The 21,483-nt window shown below is 40.6% G+C and overlaps 1 protein-coding gene and 1 pseudogene across 1 annotated transcript; one reads left to right on the forward strand and one right to left on the reverse strand.

Annotated features, from left to right (window-relative positions):
* Window positions 1-520: 520 nt before the first annotated feature.
* Window positions 521-2,961, reverse strand: LOC101045151 (melanoma inhibitory activity protein 2-like; annotated as a pseudogene).
* A 7,194-nt stretch (window positions 2,962-10,155) lies between these two features.
* LOC141585212 (carboxypeptidase M-like) lies at window positions 10,156-21,170 on the forward strand. Its single transcript, XM_074403473.1, has 5 exons — window positions 10,156-10,230; window positions 16,955-17,130; window positions 18,553-18,737; window positions 20,212-20,218; window positions 20,867-21,170. The coding sequence occupies exons 1-5, from the start codon at window positions 10,156-10,158 to the stop codon at window positions 21,168-21,170; spliced, it is 747 nt and encodes a 248-aa protein (XP_074259574.1).
* Window positions 21,171-21,483: the final 313 nt, after the last annotated feature.

Genomic DNA, 21,483 nt, shown 5'->3' on the forward strand with positions numbered 1-21,483 from the left:
TTCAAAATATATAAAAATTAGTAGAAAAATAATACTTTTTCTTTCATTATCAGCGTCCTTCTCAAGGAACATTTTCATGTAATGTCATTTTCACCAAACTTAAAATTCATATCAGTGATTTTCAATTCTGATTTGATACTACACTAAAACATTTCCAGTTATATCAGAGACCACCTTAAAATTCCCCCAAAGAAAATTCATTTTAATTCACTTTACACCTTAAAAAGAGAGGAGAAACGAAGGAAGGAATGACTAGATGAGACATTTATAGGCAAAGCCTAGTGTTTGGTAACCACATATTTCTTCTGCAGAACCCTATAGTTCAAAATGGTAAAGTATGAAGATAAAAGCAATATACTACTCCTTTTTCTTATGTGAAGCTTTAAAAGAATTCAATAAATTCAACAATTAGGTCAAACATAATAAATGCATTTTAAGTTTTAAATAAGTAGGACTACATCAGAACTACTTATGAAAAAGACTTTTAAAAATATCATAGCCAGTAATTTTAATGCTGGAATATAAATTTTAATTATTTTAACTAACTGCCAGAGTAACAAATTGCTACCAAATAAGATACAAATAATTTTAGTTTTATAAGACCTGCAAAAAGTCAATTAGTTTCTTGACTACCAAAATACAGAAATAATTCTATATTATTAAGATGAATCAATGTGAAACCTCATTACATTCCACTTATGGCTGCCTGCCTTCCCAATTCAGAAAAGTAATGCTACACTCACAGTATGCTGGAACACTTTTTCCTCCTATGTGCTACTACATTAACAGATAGTAAAATTAATATCTCTGAATAATAAAACACATACTGAGCTTTAAAAAAAATGTTTAAAAACCAAGCATACTTGCAAATGGAGCATGTGGTGGACCTGGGAAATCCCTTGGTGGAAAATCATCTCCAGAATCTCCCTTTTCCCACAGACGTGACAGGGGCCCAGTGTCCAAAGGACCCCTGTGAGAATCGGTTAACATATCAGAGCTTGATTCTCCTCTTTCATTGGTAATCTGATGGTCCAGAGGATTGCCTGAGCCTCTTGAGCCTCTTCCTATTCTCCTTGGAAGCAAAGGTGAGACTCTGGGTGGACCTTCCAACAAAGTTGGAGGAGACAGAAAAGCTCTTGTTTCAGATGAAGGCTGACCCAATGGTGAGGGGCCATATAGGGAAGGCTCTCTGTGAAATGGTGCTTTTGGAACATCCAATGAATGCAGATTTTTTTTCAAAAAGTTCAAATTTATACTCTAGTTCAGTTAATTTTTGTCTGTTATGAGCATTTTCTTTCCTTAAATCATGGAGATGTCTTTCAGCAGTTCGTGCTGCAAACCAATTATCATGCGCTTTGTTCTCATAGGAAATAGTGCGCTTTTGATAATAATGCATCGTTCTCTCCAATTCTTCAAGATTTTTGGCTCGGTTTCTATAGGCCTCCAGCTTTGCAGTGGCATTGCTGATCCTTTTGTCTACCTTAGAAAGTTTCTCTTCTGTCTCTAACCAGCAATTTTCCTCTGTTGTTAATTTTCTGTAGAGTTTTATTTCATTTTCTTGATATGATTCAGTCATTACTTTGTCTGTTGAAGCTTCTGATTCTCACTTTCAAAATGTGTGTTTTCTGACTGCAAAGATGCTTGTTCTGTCTCAAGATTTGTAATACGTTCTGTAAGTTCTTCCTTCATTTTATCAACTTCAGATGACTGAATATTAATTTGGGTTCTTTCTCCTTCTAAGCTTTTGAAAGAAGCATTGAACTTAGCGGCATGAATCAGTTTCTTCAAAGCTCCGTTTGGAGGATGATCTAAGTATGCAACATTTTCTGATTCACTGTTCAGTTCTGACTCCACGTTGTCTTCACCCGTTCTGTCTTCTCCAAGCATAGCTGCCCAATCTTTCATCTACAGCAAGTGTTCAGTCAGAGTCTTGAAGTGATTGTCTTTAGCACTGAGAACTTGTTCTGCGTGTACTTTGGAGTCTTCCAATGTTATTTTCTGTTTATTAAGTTCACTCACTTGTTCTTTCCAAACTTCAGCTTCTTGCAAAAGCTGTTTCTGGCTTTCCTGAAGTTGAGAATTTTCATCCAAAGCATCTTTTACTGCTGTGTTCAGTGGTTCTTCATTGATTGGAAATAAAGTCTTGGTCATTTTGACTTCAGCTACTTGTGATTTGAGGAATTTTGACTCATCTTCTAGAGACTGTCTCCTTTTTGAAATATCAGCCATCAGTTCATTTTGTTCAGACTGTTTCAACTTCTCTTCTTGTAACTCTTTTACTAGACATAGTATTTCTTCCTCAAGTTCCGCATTGGATCTGTTCAGCTTTTCACAGGTTACCTCCAAGCTTTGTGCTTCTGTTGCCTCCTTCTCAAAGCTGGCATCCTTTAAAGATGACTCCACTTCATGGCCTTCATACTTTTTTTGAATAATGCTCAGTTTTTCAAGTAGTTGACATTTTTCCTCAATTAGTCTAGACAATTTTTTCAGCAAGCTTTTTCTGTCTTCCCACATAACGCCAACTCCTAACTGATCTAAAACCTTTCCACAAAAAAAAGAGAATAGCAAAAAATCCAAACATAGCTGCCCCTATCACCCATTCCCATGGAAAACCGTAAGAATTAGAATCTGCTCCCATACTTTGACGCAGTGCTGCCACGACCCTGTGTGGCACCTCCAGAACCAGCCTCAAGTATGGCTCAGGGGTAGCCTGGGGCTCCTCCATAGTGCCAAGGCTGCTCTGGTGGTCGCCGCAGTAACCGGGGCCTGTGGGGGCCACAACAAAGGGCAGAGAACAGGCAGCCTTCTGTCTGGAACCTGAATCCACAGGGGGCAACCGGAGCAGACCACTGCAGAGCAGGCTGGGGGGGAGCTGGGAAACCCTGGGGAGCTGGGGACGTGGGGGGAACAGGAGGATGCAGGCACCCACAGGCCTCACAGGCTGATGCTGCCGTTTTCTCTTTTATTTTTACTTTATTTTTAGATTGGGGTCTTGTCATGTTGTCCAGGCTGGTCTTGAACTCCTAGCCTCCCGCGAGCGTCCCACCTTCCTCACCTAATCTTGGCATTTCAACTTCCACACTTCCCCCGCAACTAGAATAATTTCACAGTTTTAAAATCCTATTCATTTCTCTTTGACTAAGCCTTTGTCAATACCATAACTGAAAAGGTTCTTCTTTGTTTGATTATCCTCACTACTTGTATAACACTGAATTACATAGTCTCACACATAAATTATGCAAAACACAATTTTGCTGGCTTGTTTCTCATCTGAATTATATATACTTTTGAGCTAAGACCTGTCTTACTCATCATTGTATGTCCACATTAGTAAAATGCAAGTAACATGACACAACACTTATGATACTTACGGGATTTTTTTTTTTTTTTAGAAAAATGTCTCAAGTCATAGATGTATATTTTTTTAAAAAAACTTTGAGATTTCCTTTTAAAGAGCCTTTAGACAGTTTTTTTAAAAGTCTGTAGCTGCTCATCTGATTCCTCATTTCAGAGCTTCAATAAATAAGATATACGTAATAAATAAATAAGTAATACCCAATAAGATCTTCAGGCCCATATTTGCTGTCAGTGGCTAAGGGTAGGAGCATATATGAAGTAGAAGGCTACAGCTGGAAAAAGTCCTGCAGTCAGGATATGACTTATTCTACACTTGCCACCAAGTAGCTAATTTAACACTTACATGCATCATTTAATTTTGCTTTTAAGACAGAGCCTTACTCTATCGCCCAAGCTGGAATGCAGTGGTGCAATCCAGGCTTGCTGCAACCTCCACCTTCGGGGTTCAAACAATTCTCTTGCCTCAACCTCCCAAGTACTTGTGATTACAGGCATCCACCACCACATCAGACTAATTTTTATATTTTTAGTGGTGATGGGGTTTCACCATGTTGGCTGGGCTGGTCTTGAACTCCTGACCTCTAGTGATCCACCACCTCAGCCTCCCAAAGTGCTGGGATTACAGTCATGAGTGACTGTGCCCAGCCCATATCATTTAACATCTAAAGGCTATAGCTACTTCATCTAGAAAAGGAGTTTAGATTAAATGACTTTCATATCTACCTCAGTTCTAAAAGCAGAAACAAAATATATATATATATTTTGTCCTTTAGATTCTGGGGTTCATATTGTAGATCACACAAGATTGTTGCATAGGTACATTCATGGTGAGGTAGTTTGTTGCCACCATCCCCCCATCACCTATACCTGACATTTCTCACCACATTATCGCTCCCCCACCCTCCCTCCTACTATCCTTCCCATAGCCACCCCCAGCAGACCCCAGTGTGTGATCTCCCTCCTTTGTGCCCAAGTGTTCTCATTGTTCATCACCCGCCTATGAGTGAAAGCATGCGCTGTTTGATTTTCTGTTCTTGTGTTACTTTTCTGAGAATGATTGTTTCTAGGTTCATCCATGTCTCTACAAAGGACACTAACTCATCATTTTTTATGGCTGCATAGTATTCCATGGTGTATATGTGCCACATTTTCTTTGTCCAGTCTTCAATTGGTGGGCATTTGAGTTGGTCCCAGGTCTTTGCTGTTGTAAACAGTGCCGCTATGAACATATGTGTGCATGTGTCTTTATAACAGAATGATTTGTAATCCTTTGGGTATCTACTCAGTAATGGGATTGCTGGGTCAAATGGAATTTCTATTTCTAGGTCCTTGAGGAAGCACCACACTGTCTTCCACAATTTGGTTGAACTAATTTACACTCTCACCAACAGTGTAAAAGCATTTCTATTTCTCCACATCCTCTCCAGCATCTGTTGTCTCCAGATTTTTTAATGATCGCCATTCTAACTGGCATGAGATGGTATCTCAGTGTGGTTTTGAATTGCATTTCTCTAATGACCAGTGATGATGAGCTTTTTTTCATGTTTATTGGCTGCACAAATGTCTTCTGTTAAAAAGTGTCTGTTCATATTTTTCACCCACTTTTTGATGGGTTTTTTGTTTGTGTAAATGTGTTTTAGTTCTTTGTAGGTTATGTGTATCAGCCCTTTGTCAGATGGGTACATTGCAAAAATTTTTTCCCATTCTGTTGGTTGCTGGCTCACTCTAATGAATGTTTCATTTGCTGTCCAGAAGCTCTTAAGTTTAATTAGATCCCATTTGTCTATTTTGGCTTTTGTTGCCATTGCTTTTGGTATTTTAGTCATGAAGTCCTTGCCTATGCCTATGTCCTGAATGGTTTTGCCTAAGTTTTCTTCTAGGGTTTTTATGGTCTTATGTCTTATGTTTAAGTCTTTCATCCATCTGGAGTTAATTTTAGTGTAAGGTGTCAGGAAGGGGTCCAGTTTCTGCTTTCTGCACACTGCTAGCCAGTTTTTCCAATACAATTTATTAAACAGGGAATCCTTTCCCCATTGCTTTTGTCCAGTTTGTCAAAGATCAGATGGTTGTAGATGTATGGCATTGCCTCCAAGGCCTCTGTTCTGTTCCATTGGTCTATATCTCTGTTTTGGTACCAGTACCGTGCTGTTTTGATTACTATAGCCTTGTAGTATATTTTGAAATCAGGCATCATGATGCCTCCAGCTTTGTTCTTTTTGCTTAGGATTATCTTGGCTATGCAGGCTCTCTTTTGGTTCCCTATGAAGTTTAAAGTGTTTTTTTTTTTGTTTTTTTTTTTTTCCAGTTCTGTGAAGAAGGTAATTGGTAGTTTGATGGGGATCGCATTAAATCTGTAAATTACTTTGGGCAGTATGGTCATTTTCACAATATTGATTCTTCCTAACCATGAGCATGGAGTTTTTTCCATCTGTTTGTGTCTTCTCTTATTTCTTTGAGCAGTGGTTTGTAGTTCTCTTTGAAGAGGTCCTTTATCTCCTTCGTTAGTTGCATTCCTAGGTATTTTACTCTTCTTGTAGTTGTGAATTGGAGTTAATTCTTGATTTGGCTCTCTGTCTGTTATGGGTGTATAGGAATGCTTGTGATTTTTGCACATTGATTTTGTATCCTGAGACTTTGCTGAAGTTGCTTATCAGTTTCAGGAGATTCTGGGTTGAGACAGTGGGCTCTTCTAAATATACAATCATACTGTCTGCAAATAGAGACAATTTGACTTCCTCTTTCCCTAAATGAATACCCTTTATTTGTTTTTCTTGCCTGATTGCTCTGGCTAGAACTTCCAATACTATATTGAATAAGAGTGGAAAAAGAGGACATCCTTGTCTAGTGCCAGGTTTCAAAACAAATGCCTCCATTTTTGGCCCATTCCGTATTATACTAGCAGTGGGTTTGTCATAAATAGCTTTTATTGTTTTGTGACAGGTTCCATCGATACCTAGTTTATTGAGAGTTTTTAGCATAAAGGGCTGTTGAATTTTGTCAAAGCCCTTCTCTTTGAGAATATCCATTGAGATAATCATGTGGTTTTGTCTTTGGTTCTATTTATGTGGTGGGTTACACTTATGGACTTGCGTATTTTGAACCAGCCTTGCATCCCTGAGATGGAGCCTACTTGATCACTATGCATAAGTTTTTTGATGTGCTGTTGCAATTAGTTTGCCAGTATTTTATTGAATATTTTTCCATCTACGTTCATCATGGAGATTGGCCTGAAGTTTTGTTTTTTTGTTGAATCTCTGCTGGGTTTTGAAATCAGGATGATGTTGGTCTCATAAAATGAGATCGGGAGGATTCCCTCTTTTTGTATTGTTTGAAATAGTTTCAGAATGATTGGTACCAGCTCCTCTTTGTACATCTCATAGAATTCGGCTGTGAACCTGTCTGGACCTAGACTTTTTTGGTTGGTAGGCTGTTATTTGCTGCCTCAACTTCAGCCCTTGTTACTGATCTATTCAAGGTTTCAACTTCTTCCTGGTTTAGGCTTGGAAGGGTACAAGTATCCAGGAATTTATTTGGTGCATAGAGTTGTTTGTAGTAATCTCTGATGGTAGCTTGTATTTCTGTGGAATTGGTGGTGATATCCCCTTAATGTTTTTTATTGCATCTATTTGATTCTTCTCTCTTTTCTTTTTTATTAATCTGGCTAGCTATCTGTCTATTTTGTTTATCTTTTCAAAAAATCAGCTCCTGGATTTATTGATTTTTTGAAGGGTTTTTTGTGTCTCTATCTCCTTCAGTACTGCTCTGATCTTAGTTATTTCTTGTATTCTGCTAGCTTTTGAGTTTTTTCAATGTTGCTTCTCTAGCTCTTTCAATTTTGATGATACAGTGCCAATTTTAGATCTTGCCTCATTTCTCATGTGGGCATTTATTACTATAAATTTTCCTCTAGACGCTGCTTTAAATGTGTCCCAAAGATTCTGGTATGTTGTGTCTTCGTTCTTGTTGGTTTTGAGGAACATCTTTATTTCTGCCTTCATTCCATTGTTTATCCAGTCAACGTTCAGGAGCCAGTTGTTCCGTTTCCATGAAGTTGTGCAGTTTTGAGTTAGTTTATTAATCCTGAGATCTAATTTGGTTGCCCTGTGATCTGAGAGACTGTTTGTTATGATTTCTGGTTTTTTGCATATGCTGAGGAGTGATTTACTTCCAATTATGTGGTCAATTTTAGAGTAAATGTCATGTAGTGCTGAGAAGAATGTATATTCTGTGGCTGTGGGGTGGAGAGTTTTTGGGATGTCTATTGGGTCCGCTTGTTCCAGTTCTGCATTTTAGTCCTGGAAATCCTTATTGATTTTCTGTCTCATTGATCTGTCTATTGTTGACAGTGGAGTGTTAAAGTCTCCCATTTTAATTGTGTGGGAGTTTAAGTCTCTTTGTAGGTCACTTAGAACTTTCTTTATGTATCTGGGTGCTTTTGTATTGGGTGCATATATATTTGGGATAGTTAGTTATTCAGAAATTATTTTAGGCAAATAGAAAGGAAAAGGGTCCTTGGAAGGTTTTTCACAGCTTTTTAGCTCTAGTTGTATTGATCCTTTCACCATTATGTAGTGTCCTTCTTTGTCTCTTCTAGTCTTTGTTGCTTTAAAGTCAATTTTATCAGAGAAATTGCAACCCCTGCTTTTTTTTTGCTCTCCATTTGCCTGGTAGATCTTTTTCCATCCCTTCATTTTGAGTCTATTTGTGTTTTTGCGTATTAGATGGGTCTCCTGAATACAGTGCACCGATGGGTTTTGACTTTTTACCCAGTTTGCCAGTCTGTGTCTTTTGATTGGGCATTTAGGCCATTTACATTTAAGGTTAATATTGTTATATGTGGATTTGATCCTACCATTTTCTTACTGGTTGTTTGTTTTGCCTGTTGGTCATTGCAGTTTCCTCATTACATCATTAGTGTTTACCATTTGGTTCATTTTTGCAGTGGCTGGTACTGGATTTTTTTTCTGTGTTTAGTGCTTCCTTCAGGAGTTCTTGTAGGGCAGGTATGGTGGCAGTGAAATTTCTCAGTAATTGCTTGTCCATAAAGGATTTTATTTCTCCTTCACTTACGAAGCTTAGTTTGGCTGGTTATGAAATTCTGGGTTGAAAGTTCTTTTCTTTAAAGATGTTGAATATTGGTCCCCACTCTCTTCTGGCTTGTAGGGTGTCTGCTGGGAGATCCACTGTGAGTCTGATGGGCATTCCTTTGTGGGTGTCCCAAACTTTCTCTCTGGCTGCCCTTAGCATTTTTCCCTTCATTTCAACCCTGGTGAATCTGACGATTATGTGCCTAGGGGTTGCTCTTCTTGAGGAATATCTCTGTGGTGGTTTTTGTATTTTCTGTATTTGAATGTTGCCCTGCCTTGCTAGGTTGGGGAAGTTCTGGATAATATTTTGAAGAGTGTTGTCCAGCTTGGATTCATTTTCCCTGTTCTCTTCAGTTACACCAGTCAAGCACAGATTAGGTCTTTTCACATAATCCCATATTTCTTGGCACCTTTGTTCATTTCTTTTCACCCCTTTTTCTTTTTTCTTGCCTTCTCTTTTTATTTCATTGAGTTGATCTTCGATCTCTGATATCCTTTCTTCTGCTTGATTGATTCAGCTATTGAAACTTGTGTATGCTTCACAAAGTTCTCTTGCTGTGTTTTTCAGCTCCATCAAGTCATTTATATTCTCCTCTAGGCTTCTTATTCTAATTAGCATTTAATCTAATCTTTTTTCAAGGTTCTTAGTTTCTTTGCATTGGGTTAAAACATGTTCTTTTAGCTCAGAGAAGTTTGTTATTACCCATCTTCTGAAGCCTTCTTCTGTCAGCTTGTCAAAATAGTTTTCTGACCTGTTTTGTCACCTTTCTGGTGAGTCGTGATCTCTCTGGGGAGGAGAGGCATTCTGGACTTTGAAGTTTTTGTCCTTTTTGCACTGGTTTCTTCCCATCTTCTCTGAGTGGACGTCCTTTCTGTTAAAGTTGGGGTTATTTCTCCTGTGTGAGGCCTTTTTTTTTTTTTTAACACAGGTGTCTGTGTGCCACATGAGACAGTCTGTCCATTGTCTGCCTCAGTCTCAGCCAGGCTGCTGTTCATTCTTCACCTGGTTTCCATAATGGTGGGGTTAGCTCCAGTTTCCCAATTGTGGGCTCTTTCCCTCTGCCAAGCCTGCTGTTCCCAGGCGGAGGATGTGTTAATTTGAAACTCTCCCAGGAGAGGGACTCTGGTTGCTGGATCTTGTGGGGAAGGGGCCTGTCTGGTCATATCCCCTTCCCCACTTTCAACTCTCCCTTTTGTGGTATGGGGAGTGCCTTTTTGCAAGCTTTCTCAGTATTAGTCCAAATCTCTGCCCTGGTCTGCGCTAACACCGGTCTTGGCCTGGGCTGTCGTCTGGGTCTGTGACTTCGGGTGGTTCTCAGCAAGGCGGCCTTTTCCTGGTCTGTGTGCTGCCAAGGTCTCAGAGTGAATTGCTGTATCTGCTTCAGAGAACCGAGGTGGTGATGCTCCCCCCACACCCTCCATGACTGATACACTTTCCAGGTGGGGCAGTGCCCCGCCTTGTCTCAGCTGGATGGCTTTGGGCTGCTTTCACTGCCTTTTTGGGGGGTTAATCCTGCTGTTCAAGTAGTCCCTTTAAAACAAACGCAGTACCTCCCTCGGAGATGCGGTTATCACTCTGGTTCTGTCCCACTGGGTGGTAGCTGCACTCTGGAGAAGCTTCCTTTCAGCCGTCGTCCCCCACTTCAAGATCAAGACCCTCACAAAGTATATTCTTTTATGGCCTCTGATGTCAAAAGACTTTTGTAGAGTCATGCTAAGAAATAGTAAAAGCAACATTCATCAAGCTTCAGCTCTCATTCCTAACAAGGGCTCTGCTGACATTCAGGTTAGAATCACAAGGCAAGTTAGGACACAATTAACATCTCAAACAAAGTAACCCAACAAACCAAATACTTCAACTAACCCAAGTCCTTAGTGCGCTAATTTAGAATAAGGGGGTAAATCACAAGAAACATGAAGTCTCAGAAAACATGCTCCTGGAAGGGGTCTGCACCTGTGGCCCATCACCCACCTATGTGTATAAATAAAGTTTGAGTGAGCACAGCCATGCCCATGTGTTTACTTGTCTGTGGATGCTCCTGCATTACAAGAGTGGGGCTGAGTAGCTGTGACAGAAAACATGGCCCTACAGAGCCCAAATAATTAACTGTCTGGCTCTTTGCAGAAAGTTTGCCAACTCTAGTCCTAGGGAACTATAAAAAAATGCAATTGGGAGTGGTTTTAAGAAGTTTTGGCTAATGTTCACAAAAGAATGCCCCAGAAACTATTAAATACTGTATGTTTCTAAAGCATCAGGCTGGGAGTGGTGGCTCATACCTGTTCATCTCAACACTCTGGGAGCCAGTGCAGGGGAATCACTTAAGCCTGGCAGTTTCAGACCAGCCTGGGCAACAGCCTGAGACCTATCTTTGAAAAAAAAAAGTAAAAAAATTAGCCAGGTATGGTGGTTCACACCTGTAGTCCCAGCTAACTCTCAAGGCTGAGGAGGAAGGATTGCTTGAACACAGGAAGTAGAGGTTGCAGTAAGCCATGATCATGCCACTGCACTGCAGCCTGGGAAAACAGACTGAGAGGCTGTCTGAAAAATAAAAAGATATTTTAAAAGCATCAAATAGGCTTGCTCTGCAAAAATCTTAGATTTTTGTAGTCAGAAATACCTAAAATTGTTTGAATTTCAGTTGTGACAATGAGTTGTAGAAACAAGTTATTAAAAACCCCCAGGCTTAGCCGAAAATGGAACTGGAGGCTGCAAAGATGACAATAGATCATAACATAAACTGCATGGTGTACAGTCTAGAACAGGCTTAGTTTCCCACAATTTCTTAAATCCCAAAGAAAGAAAAGATGGGAGAGAAATGTACTTTCACAAACCGGTGAATGATGGCTCCCAATGATGACTATAACATTCTCAAATGAGAGAAATTAAAATTCAGAAGAAGAAAAAAAAAACTGGCCCTACCAAAAGCTTTTACAACTAGGGACTTAGCCTGAAAATGAAAGATTTTTAATAGGATTTTTTAAGAGAATGCAGGACAGGGCTAACAAAAAGAAAAAAAGAAATACCATTCTACTCCACTTTGATAACATGATAGGAGTTATTAAGAAATTATTTTAGGCAAATAGAAAGGAAAAGGGGTCTTTGGAAGGTCTTCCACAGCTTTTTGTCTAACATAAAAGCCCTGGGTCTTAGACTCAGACCGGCCACCTTTAAGATGCAGATGCAAGCCATTAAAAACTGAGTTCACCCAAGTTGCTGATTCCCACCGGTGTCCTCTTGCCCTTGCCCCAACATGTGCCTAACAGCATGGCCTCCCCCTCGTATCCCCCCAAGTGTAAAACATCAGGGCGCCCTGCATATTCAGGACGTTTTTATCTAATTCAATTCAAAATCCTGGTGTTCCTCTGCTTATCAAAGCCGCATCAGTAACAAGGCAGTGTCCCAGGTTCAAAGCAAGGACTCTAAATATCATTCTGATATAACTTTAACAAAGACTATACATTAAATGGTGGACCAGGCTCAGTGGCTGAACTCTGTAATCACAATGCTTTGGGTGGCCAAGGCGGGTGGATCACTTGAGGTCAGGAGTTCAGGACCAGCCTGGCCAACATAGTGAAATCCTGTCTCTACTAAAAATAAAAAAAAAAAATTAGCTAGGTATGGCACTGGGTGCCTGTAATCCCAGCTACTCAGGAGGCTGAGACACGAAAATCGCTTGAACCCGGAAGGCAGAAGTTGCAGTGAGCCAAGACTGCACCAATGCACTCTAACCTGGACGATAGAGTGAGATTAAATCTAAATAAATAAAGAAATACTCAGTCTCAATAAATAAATAAACAGATGGATGAATGGATAGATAGGTAGATAGATAAATTATCTTTTTAATCAAACTTGTAGTTTATGTACTTATCAAGTTTTAAGTGGATCTAATTTTCAGATCACACATATTTGCACTCAAGAACCTGTGTTTTTCATTGGATTTATTAAATATTTTCTTTTTTATCATTAATCATCTATCTCCCCATGAAGGCAAGAACCATGTCTACTTTGACTACCACTGTCTCTCCAATGCCTTCTCAGCTGTATGGAATCTGGTAGAAACTTAAATATCCACAAATGAAGAACCTGCTCTTAGACTGAGCAGGAGCGCATCCTGCCATCTAGCGGTGTACAGGAGTAACAGCTCCGTTAAATACAGTAGAGGGCAGGTATGCGTTCATACAGTCACTACTTTGGAAGAGAAAATTTTAAAGACAATACGGGAAGTAACAAGAATAGGTAAGAGATAAAAGACTAGGATTACTATCACAATTGGTTCCATCTCCTGCATCTTCTAGAGAACTATGCAATGATCACTGATATCCAGAATAATGAGCATGAGACACTGTCACATTAGCAAAAAAGGTATCCAATCTTTTGGCTTCCCTGGGTCACTTTGGAAAAAGAAGAATTGTCTTGGGCCACACGTAAAATACACTTAACACTGACAATAGCTGATGAGCGAGAAAAAATGTAAAAAGAAATCTTGTAATATTTTAAGAAAGTTTATGAATTTGCATTGGGTCACATTCAAAGCCATCCTGCCATATGACCCATGGGGCGTGAGTTGGACAAGCTTGTTTTAAAACATACAAAAGAAAATATTCCATTTGTCAAGCATTCTTGTTAACAAAAATTTTTTTTACTAAATTTCTTTCAGTGACATATCTTAAGAAATTCTGCTCACTAATATTTTGGAATTCTGTATTTGTAATCAGAAAGTACCAATACTCTCCCATCATCCATACAATAATAAACCTGCATTTCACAGTGTTAGTAAATAGAGCTTACCTGATGTCTAGACCTATTTGGCAAATGTTAAGCTCAGACTATGCTGACTTTTTTGCTGATGGCTATAATAAAAGTTATTTTTACTCTAAACCAGGCGTCCCCAAACTTTTTACACAGGGGGCCAGTTCACTGTCCCTCAGACCGTTGGAGGGCTGCCACATACTGTGCTCCTCTCACTGACCACCAATGAAAGAGGTGCCCCTTCCTGAAGTGCGACGGGGGGGGGTGTGGGGGGGGTGGGGGGGGTGGGGGGGTGGAGGGGTGGATAAATGGCCTCAGGGGATCACATGCGGCCCGCGGGCCATAGTTTGGGGACACCTGCTCTAAACAGTAAAGACAAATTTGCCTTAAAATGCTGACATATTTAACTGAACTAAATTTTTTGTTTTGTCCATTTTTTAAAAAGTACAACTTCAAAATTCTCAAACAATTCTATACTCCAATTTATTCGAATGTGCCATTGGTGAACTGGTCCATAAATATGCTCTAATACCTAGAGTGACATTGATAATGACTAATACTACTGCTAATTTTACCAATACCAGCTACTCCACTATTTTCCACATTTCTCACAATACCTGGGGTTGAAGGTGGAGATCAATATAGTTTTACTGTAAAGTAAAATTTAGCTCTGTGTTTTGTATCAATCTCATAAGACACACGCATTCTATCGGTATGCTTATTAGGACTGGCAGGACTAGACTTTAACAGCAAGAGTCTTTTTTACTGAAAATGAGAACATTACCGGATTCACTGCTACTGCTTCTTTCACAACACATCTCCCTTATTACACACACAGCCAGGCTTTCATTAAAGGAAAGGGAAATACTATCAGCTTTGTGGCATTTTCTTTGTTGTTCACCAGCTAATGCATCTGAATTTTCTTCTGGATATGTAAAGAAAAATAAATGAATTGCTGTACTGTGATTTAGAAAATTGAGCTGTTTTGAGTTACCTATTTGCACAGAAACTAGTTTCAATAAAATTCATTTCAAAAGTTAACACTGTTTTATTCAATATGTCCAACTATGAATTACAGCAGAACACTATCTGTGTGTATTTGTTTATACTAAAAATACAAAAATTAGCTGGGCTTGGTGGTGGGCGCCTATAATCCCAACTACTCAGGAGGCTGAGGCAGGAGAATTTTCTGAACCCAGGAGACAGAGGGTCCAGTGAGCTAACACCGAACCACTGCACTCCAGTCTGGATGACAGACTGAGACTCCATCTCAGAATAAAACAAAACAAAACAAATCAAGGTAGTGGAAGAGGAGAATAAAAAATGAGTAGGAAAAATGTTGAAGTCAGAATTGAATGTAGACTCTAAATGTTATGGTTGCCTATGAATCTATAATTCCATATTCCAAATTTTTTTTCTTTCTTTTCTTTTTGAGATGGGGTCTCACTCTGTCACCCATGCTAGAATGCAGTGGTGCAATCTCAGCTCACCCCTGCCTCAACCTCCTGGGCAGCACAAGTGATCCTCTACATCAGCCTCCTGAGTAGCTGGAGCCACAGGTGTGTGCCACCATCCCTGGCTAATTTTTTATTTTTTAAATTAATTTGTTTATTTTTTGAGATGGAGTTTTGTTCTTGTTGCTCAGACTGGAGTGCAATGGATGGCACGATCTCGGCTCATCGCAACTTCCGCCTCCCGGATTCAAGGGATTCTCCTGCCTCTACCTACCAAGTAGCTGGGATTACAGACATGCACCACCATGCCCAGCTAATTTTGTATTTTTTATAGAGACAGGGTTTCTCCGTGTTAGGCTGGTCTAGAATTCCCAAGCTCAGGTGATCTGCCTGCCTCGGCCTCCCAAAGTGCTGGGTTTACAGGCGTGAGCCACTGTGCCCAGCCAGTTTTTTATTTTATGTAGAGATGGGATCTTGCTACATTGCCCAGGCTCATCTAGAACTCCTGGACTTAAGTGAGCTACCTGCCTAGGCCTCCCAAAGTGTTGAGATTACAGGCGTGAGTCACTGCCCCCACTCCCAAATTTTCTTAGTACCAGTTTTAATTTTCTGTGTTTATTAGGATAACTAATTTTTTAAATGTGGTCTCTTTATGTGCCAGTGAGGGAATCAAGTAAGGAGTTGTCATCCAAGGATCACTTGTCCTTTGTCACAGTGTTGACGTCCTACAGTGAAGTCATGACTGGAAATTCCTCTGAGGCTCCATGAAATCTTTTCCTGCACCGGAATGTCCCTGCAGCACTCTCCTGATTTACTCACCTGCTGCCCCGAGTTCTCCTTTGCTAACCCTCAACAATCTTCTAAAGCAGATTCCTTGAACCTAGAATGACAGAGAGAACTACATGTCGTCTAAGCAGAAAGGCTGAAATTTACACTCATATTTTTAAATAAGAAAAATAATCTCTCTCCTGGGCAGGGATTAGAAAGCAAGATCTCTCACAGATCTTCAATTTCCCAGTTCTTGTTGATATATAAGCTAATTTTAGGTGGATATGATGGTTTTTAACATTTTAATAGTCATGCTTTTATTTAATGTATATTAGAAATATATATCTAGAAAAGTAATTATATGAAGTTTCATTACAAGGTAAGTAAAAAGTGAACCAGTTTTTTTAAAAATACAAAGTAAAAGATAGTATATAGATAATATGCAGATATGGCAAAGAATTATGAGGATGATGTACAAATGACTAAAGTTTCAGACACGTGAGAATGTGGAAATCGGAATACATTGATATGGCCAAAATTGCACACGTGTGCAAGAGGAGAACCAGGAAATAGGCAAATGTAAAAATCAGAAACCTCTTTATGCCTATCACAAACTTGGATTTTCCCTATAAAAATCTGTAGTCTGATACAATAGCACACATCTGTAGTCCCAGCTACTTGGGAAGGCTAAGGTGGGAGAATCACTTGAGCTCAAGAGTTGGAAGCTGACTGAGCAACATAGAGAGACCCTGTCTTAAAAAAAAGAAATCTCCAATGTGATGGTTCTAAGTCTGTTATCCAGCAATACGTACATGATAAGCTTCATATGCACCATGCATTCTCATGGAGATACATGATTCCTGTGCTTCTCTGTAATGCCACCCCTTTCTCTACAACTCCAGAAGATACTTTGGAAGGCAAGCAAATGGAAATTGTTATAATAAGAAGCACTATTCCAGCTGAGCACAGTGGCTCACCCCTGTAATCCCAGCATTTTGGGAGGCCGAGGCCGGTGGGTCACTTGAGATAGGAGTTCGAGAGCACCCTGGCCAACACAGTGAAACCCTGTCTCTACTAAAAATACAAAAATTACCTGGGCATGGTGGCATGCCACCAGCTACTCAGGAAGCTGAGGCAGGAGAATCGCTTGAACCCAGGAGATGGAGTTTGCAGCGAGCAGAGATCGCACCACTGCACTTCAGCCCAAGCAACGGAGTGAGACTGTCTCAAAAAAAAAAAAAAAAGAAAAAAAAAAGAGAGGCATTATTGCACTCTAATTCATTTTTGTAATGTGTAAGCTATTTACAAATAGGTACTTTATCTCTTACTAACATTTTCAGCACACCCCATGGCTGACGGCCACCTGGTTGCCACTTGTCACGGCATAAGCGTGCCTGAGAAAGGGTGGTCTTACAAACTAGTTTGGGTCTGAGATATCACGTGTGCAGACCCCTGCTGGGGAATTTGCGCTGTAGGGGCTGCTTTCCTTATTGTCTCTTTTGACCTAATATTGTCCTCTTTTCTCTTTACACATACAGACTGTTGAGTGGGAATGGCTGCTCCATATGGTTGATCGACTATCTCTAACCAGTGATCACAAAGACCCTGAAATCACAAATCTGATCAACAGTACCCAGATACACATCATGCCTTCCATGAACCCAGATGGATTCGAAGCCGTCAGAAAGCCTGATTCTTACTACAGCATCGGAAGGTAAAGAGGGGCTGGCCTATCTTTATTTCAACACAACACAACACAAAGCCTCCCACCAGGCACCTGTTGGCCTTGGCAAGAGGAGTGTGTCATGGTAGCAGCCCTCAGAGCTGGTGTCATGTCATTGACATGCCAAAGCTCGAGACTCATCCGGGCTGTGCCCGGCTTGCAGGAGGAAATGCCAATCAGGCTACTTGGCACAGGTATCAACCTAGCCTCTCCATCTTCCCTTGCCACTTCCTCGCCCTCCCCTGCCTCCACCCCTCTGGGCCTCCTTCCTGTCCTGGAACGACCAGGCGCTTTCTCACCTCAGTGATTTACACCCTCCATTTCCTCCCACTGCCTAAATAGCATTTCCTCCAAGACTCTTTCTTCCCTACCTGTCATACACTAGATGCCCTGATAAACCCTCAGACCACCTGGCACTTTGCTTTCAGAGCACAACTTTCAATATCTAATTTCTTGCTTCATGTCTCTCTCCCCACTACGCCACAAGCTACCTGCAGGCAGGAATCCTGTCCATTGCGTTCACCGTTGTTAGATCCCCAATGCCTGGCAGAGCACCCAGGCCCTTGGTAATGACTGGCCGCTTTATTGAGCCAATAGTCCAAGACCTAACCGTAACCAAGAGCGGGTCTTGAAGAAGCTCTGATTTAAACAGCTTATTTTGTTTCAAGCTGCCTTTGGAGATTTGGAATTTCTCAGATGTTTAATATACATTTATATTTATGCAGTTTATAAATGTGTTTGCTTTATCAAAGCTGAACAAAATCTCACCACTTGATTCCCTCCAAGTTTTTCTAGCATATTTAGACACTTTTCACAAATACGCTTATGTCAACTAATGTGTTTACTGTTGTTTCTGTCATCAGTTGCTACGTAATGAACCACTCCAAAATTAGTGACTCAAAGCAACAGCCTTTTTATTTGCTATTGAGTCCATAGGTCAGGAATTTGGGCAGGGCAGAGCAGGGATGGCTACTCTCCGTACCACAGGTCTGCAGCTCAGCTCTGGTCTTTCTGAGACAGTTGACCTGGAGCCATGTGTTTGGAGTCTCAGCTCTGGCTGTCACCTGGGCTCCTCGTTTCTCCACATGGATTCTCCATGTGGCTACCATTGGGGTCTCAGGGTCCTAAAAGGGAGAATGTTAGAGCAGAAGTCCCAAAATACAGACACTTATCAAAACTGTGCCTGCATCACAATAGCTAATGTCTCATTGGCAACAGCAGATCATGAGGGAGGGGATGCCATGGGGTGAGAGTGCCAAGCGTGTGTCATGGCAGGCCACCAGGTCAGCCATCGCCATACCCACAATCGTATTTGGACAGACACCTGGAGCCTAAAACAAAGGGCCTGACACTGTTAAGAATCCACTCCCTTATGCCCTATCAGCAAGCCCTAAAATATTCTTTCTTTTAAAGGGAAAATTACAACCAGCATGACTTGCATCGAAATTTCGCTGATGCTTTTGAATATAATAGTGTCTCAAGGCAGCCTGAAACTGTGGCAGTCATGAAGTGGCTGAACACGGAGACGTTCATCCTCTCTGCAAACCTCCACAGTGGTGCCCTTGTGGCCAGTTACCCATTCGATAATGGTGCTCAAGGTAAGCAGGTGCGGGCCCAGTCCTGGGTTCCTAAGTCCAGAGTGGGACTGAAAACTACCTCTTTGCCTCTGGACGAGGACCAACTATCCCTTCCCCACTTAACTTATCTAACGGGGTGAAAAGAGCTTCCTGTTCCCAACCCTAGCCATGCTTCCTGTGACTTTTCAACAGCAGATGGGCAGTGTAGCTGAACTGACAACCTGCAACTGGACATGTGTCAGTGAAATAGTGAAATTTACATTCTAGAAAATAGGATCTATTGAAAAGTATCTGTTCATATCCTTTGCCTACTTTTGAATGGGCTTGTTTGTTTTTTTCTTGTAGATCTGTTTTAGTTCTTTGTAAATTCTGGATATCAGCCCCTTGTCAGATGGGTAGACTGCAAAAATTTTTTCCCATTCTGTTGGTTGCCGATTCACTCTACTGACCGTTTCTTTTGCCGTGCAGAAGCTGTGGAGTTTGATTAGGTCCCATTTGTCTATTTTGTCTTTTGTTGCCATTGCTTTTGGCGTTTTGGTCATGAAGTCCTTGCCTACACCTATGTCCTGAATGGTTTTGCCTAGATTTTCTTCTAGGGTTTTTATGGTGTTAGGTCTGATGTTTAAGTCTTTAATCCATCTGGAGTTAATTTTGGTGTAAGGTGTCAGGAAGGGGTCCTGTTTCTGCTTTCTGCACGTGGCTAGCCAGTTTTCCCAACACCATTTATTAAATAGGGACTCTTTTCCCCATTGCTTGTTTTTGTCAGGTTTGTCAAAGATCAGATGGTTGTGGGTATGTTGTATTTCCTCTGAGGCCTGTGTTCTGTTCCATTGGTCTATATCTCTGTTTTGGTACCAGTACCATACTGTTTTGATTACTGTAGCCTTGTAGTATAGTTTGAAGTCCATGCAAATCAAAACCACATTGAGATACCATCTCACACCAGTTAGAATGGCGATTATTAAAAAATCTGGAAACAACAGATGCTGGAGAGGATGTGGAGAAATAGGAACACTTTTACACTGTTGGTGGGAATGTAAATTAATTCAACCATTGTGGAAGACAATGTGGCGATTCCTCAATGACCTAAAAATAGAAATCCCATTTGACCCAGCAATCCCATTACTGGGTATATATCCAAAGGATTATAAATCATTCTACTATAAGGACACATACACACGACTGTTCATTGCAGCACTGTTTACAATAGCAAAGACCTGGAACCAACCCAAATGCCCAACGATGATAGACTGGATAGGGAAAATGTGGTACATATACACCATGGAATATTACGCAGCCATCAAAAACGATGAGTTCACGTCCTTTGTAGGGACATGGATGAACCTGGAAACCATCATTCTCAGCAAACTGACACAAGAGCAGAAAATCAAACACCGCATGTTCTCACTCATAGGCAGGTGTTGAACAATGAGAACACATGGACACAGGGAGGGGAGCACTACACACTGGGGTCCGTTGGGGGGAAATGGGGGAGGGACGGGGTGGGTGGGGAGGTGGGAAGAGATAGCATGGGGAGAAATGACAGATGCAGGCGAGGGGACGGAAGGCAGCAAATCACACTGCCATGTGTGTACCTGTGTAACAATCTTGCATGTTCTTCACATGTACCCCAAAACCTAAAATGCAATTAAAAAAAAAAAAGAAAATAGGATCTAAATAGTCAGATTTAGATTCTCTGACAAGAGACAACATGACTAAAATAACAAAACTGGAACAACTCACCTTTTATTGCTAATCATATGAACGGTAATCGTTGACTCTTCTTAAAACTCTGTGGGACGAGGACCCAAAATAGTAATTTTATTTCACCCCTGTAATACCTAAGGAAATTGTCCTTACCTCCAGAAATTAGCAAGAGGGACTCAGAGAACATGTAATTTTTAAGTTGATTTAGGAGTTTGGATTTGTATCTGACTTACTTGGGGGCTATCACCTTATTATAGTTTGCTTTCTTATAAAGTAGAAAGAATAGAAGCAGCATTCATCAAGGTGGATGGAGGATTTCTCTCTAGGGGAAATTGGAGCATCTGTGTGTCATGTGATTATGTATTTGCTAATATGGTGTTTGTGTTTCCTTTTACTCTAAAGTCAGTTTAAAGGTCTTGGTTCATCTTTTAAATGCAGCAAAGGGCATTATACTCCCAAAGCTTAACTCCTGATGGTGAGGTTTTTCAATATCTTGCACATACCTATGCTTTAAGAAATCCCAACATGAAGAAAGCAGATGAGAGTAAAAACAAAATGAACTTTGCTAATGGGGTTACAAATGGCTACTCTTGGTATCCACTCCAAGGTGAGTTTCTCTTCATTTCTTCCATTCTCCTTATTGCCTTCACCCAGAAGTGCCCGCTGGTTTATTTTGATCCAGCAGTGGTTAAAACACCTTTAGGCACAATAGGCCCTTCATTGTGTCCTTATCAGCTAATATCATAGGAGCAGTGGAAATGACTAATGGCTTGAGAGATGCTCAGACATGTTCCCTATTACCAAGGGCCTCCTTCATTCATTCAGATACTTATTCTGCATCTACTTACTGTGAGCCAGGAACTGTACCAAGACACACACCTTACCCTGGAGTTGAATAGGGGAGACAGATATGCAGATAAGTAATTGTGATAGCAGTATAATTAGAATAAAAACAGATTTAGAAAAGGCGCAGTGTGCCCCAAGGGTGCGCAAAGCCAAAATACAATAGGGAGTAGTGAAGACCTTGGAGAAATGTAATACTTACCTCACATCTAACAGG

The sequence above is a fragment of the Saimiri boliviensis genome, chromosome 7 (assembly GCF_048565385.1).
Source record: "Saimiri boliviensis isolate mSaiBol1 chromosome 7, mSaiBol1.pri, whole genome shotgun sequence".
Taxonomy (NCBI): Eukaryota; Metazoa; Chordata; class Mammalia; order Primates; family Cebidae; genus Saimiri; species Saimiri boliviensis.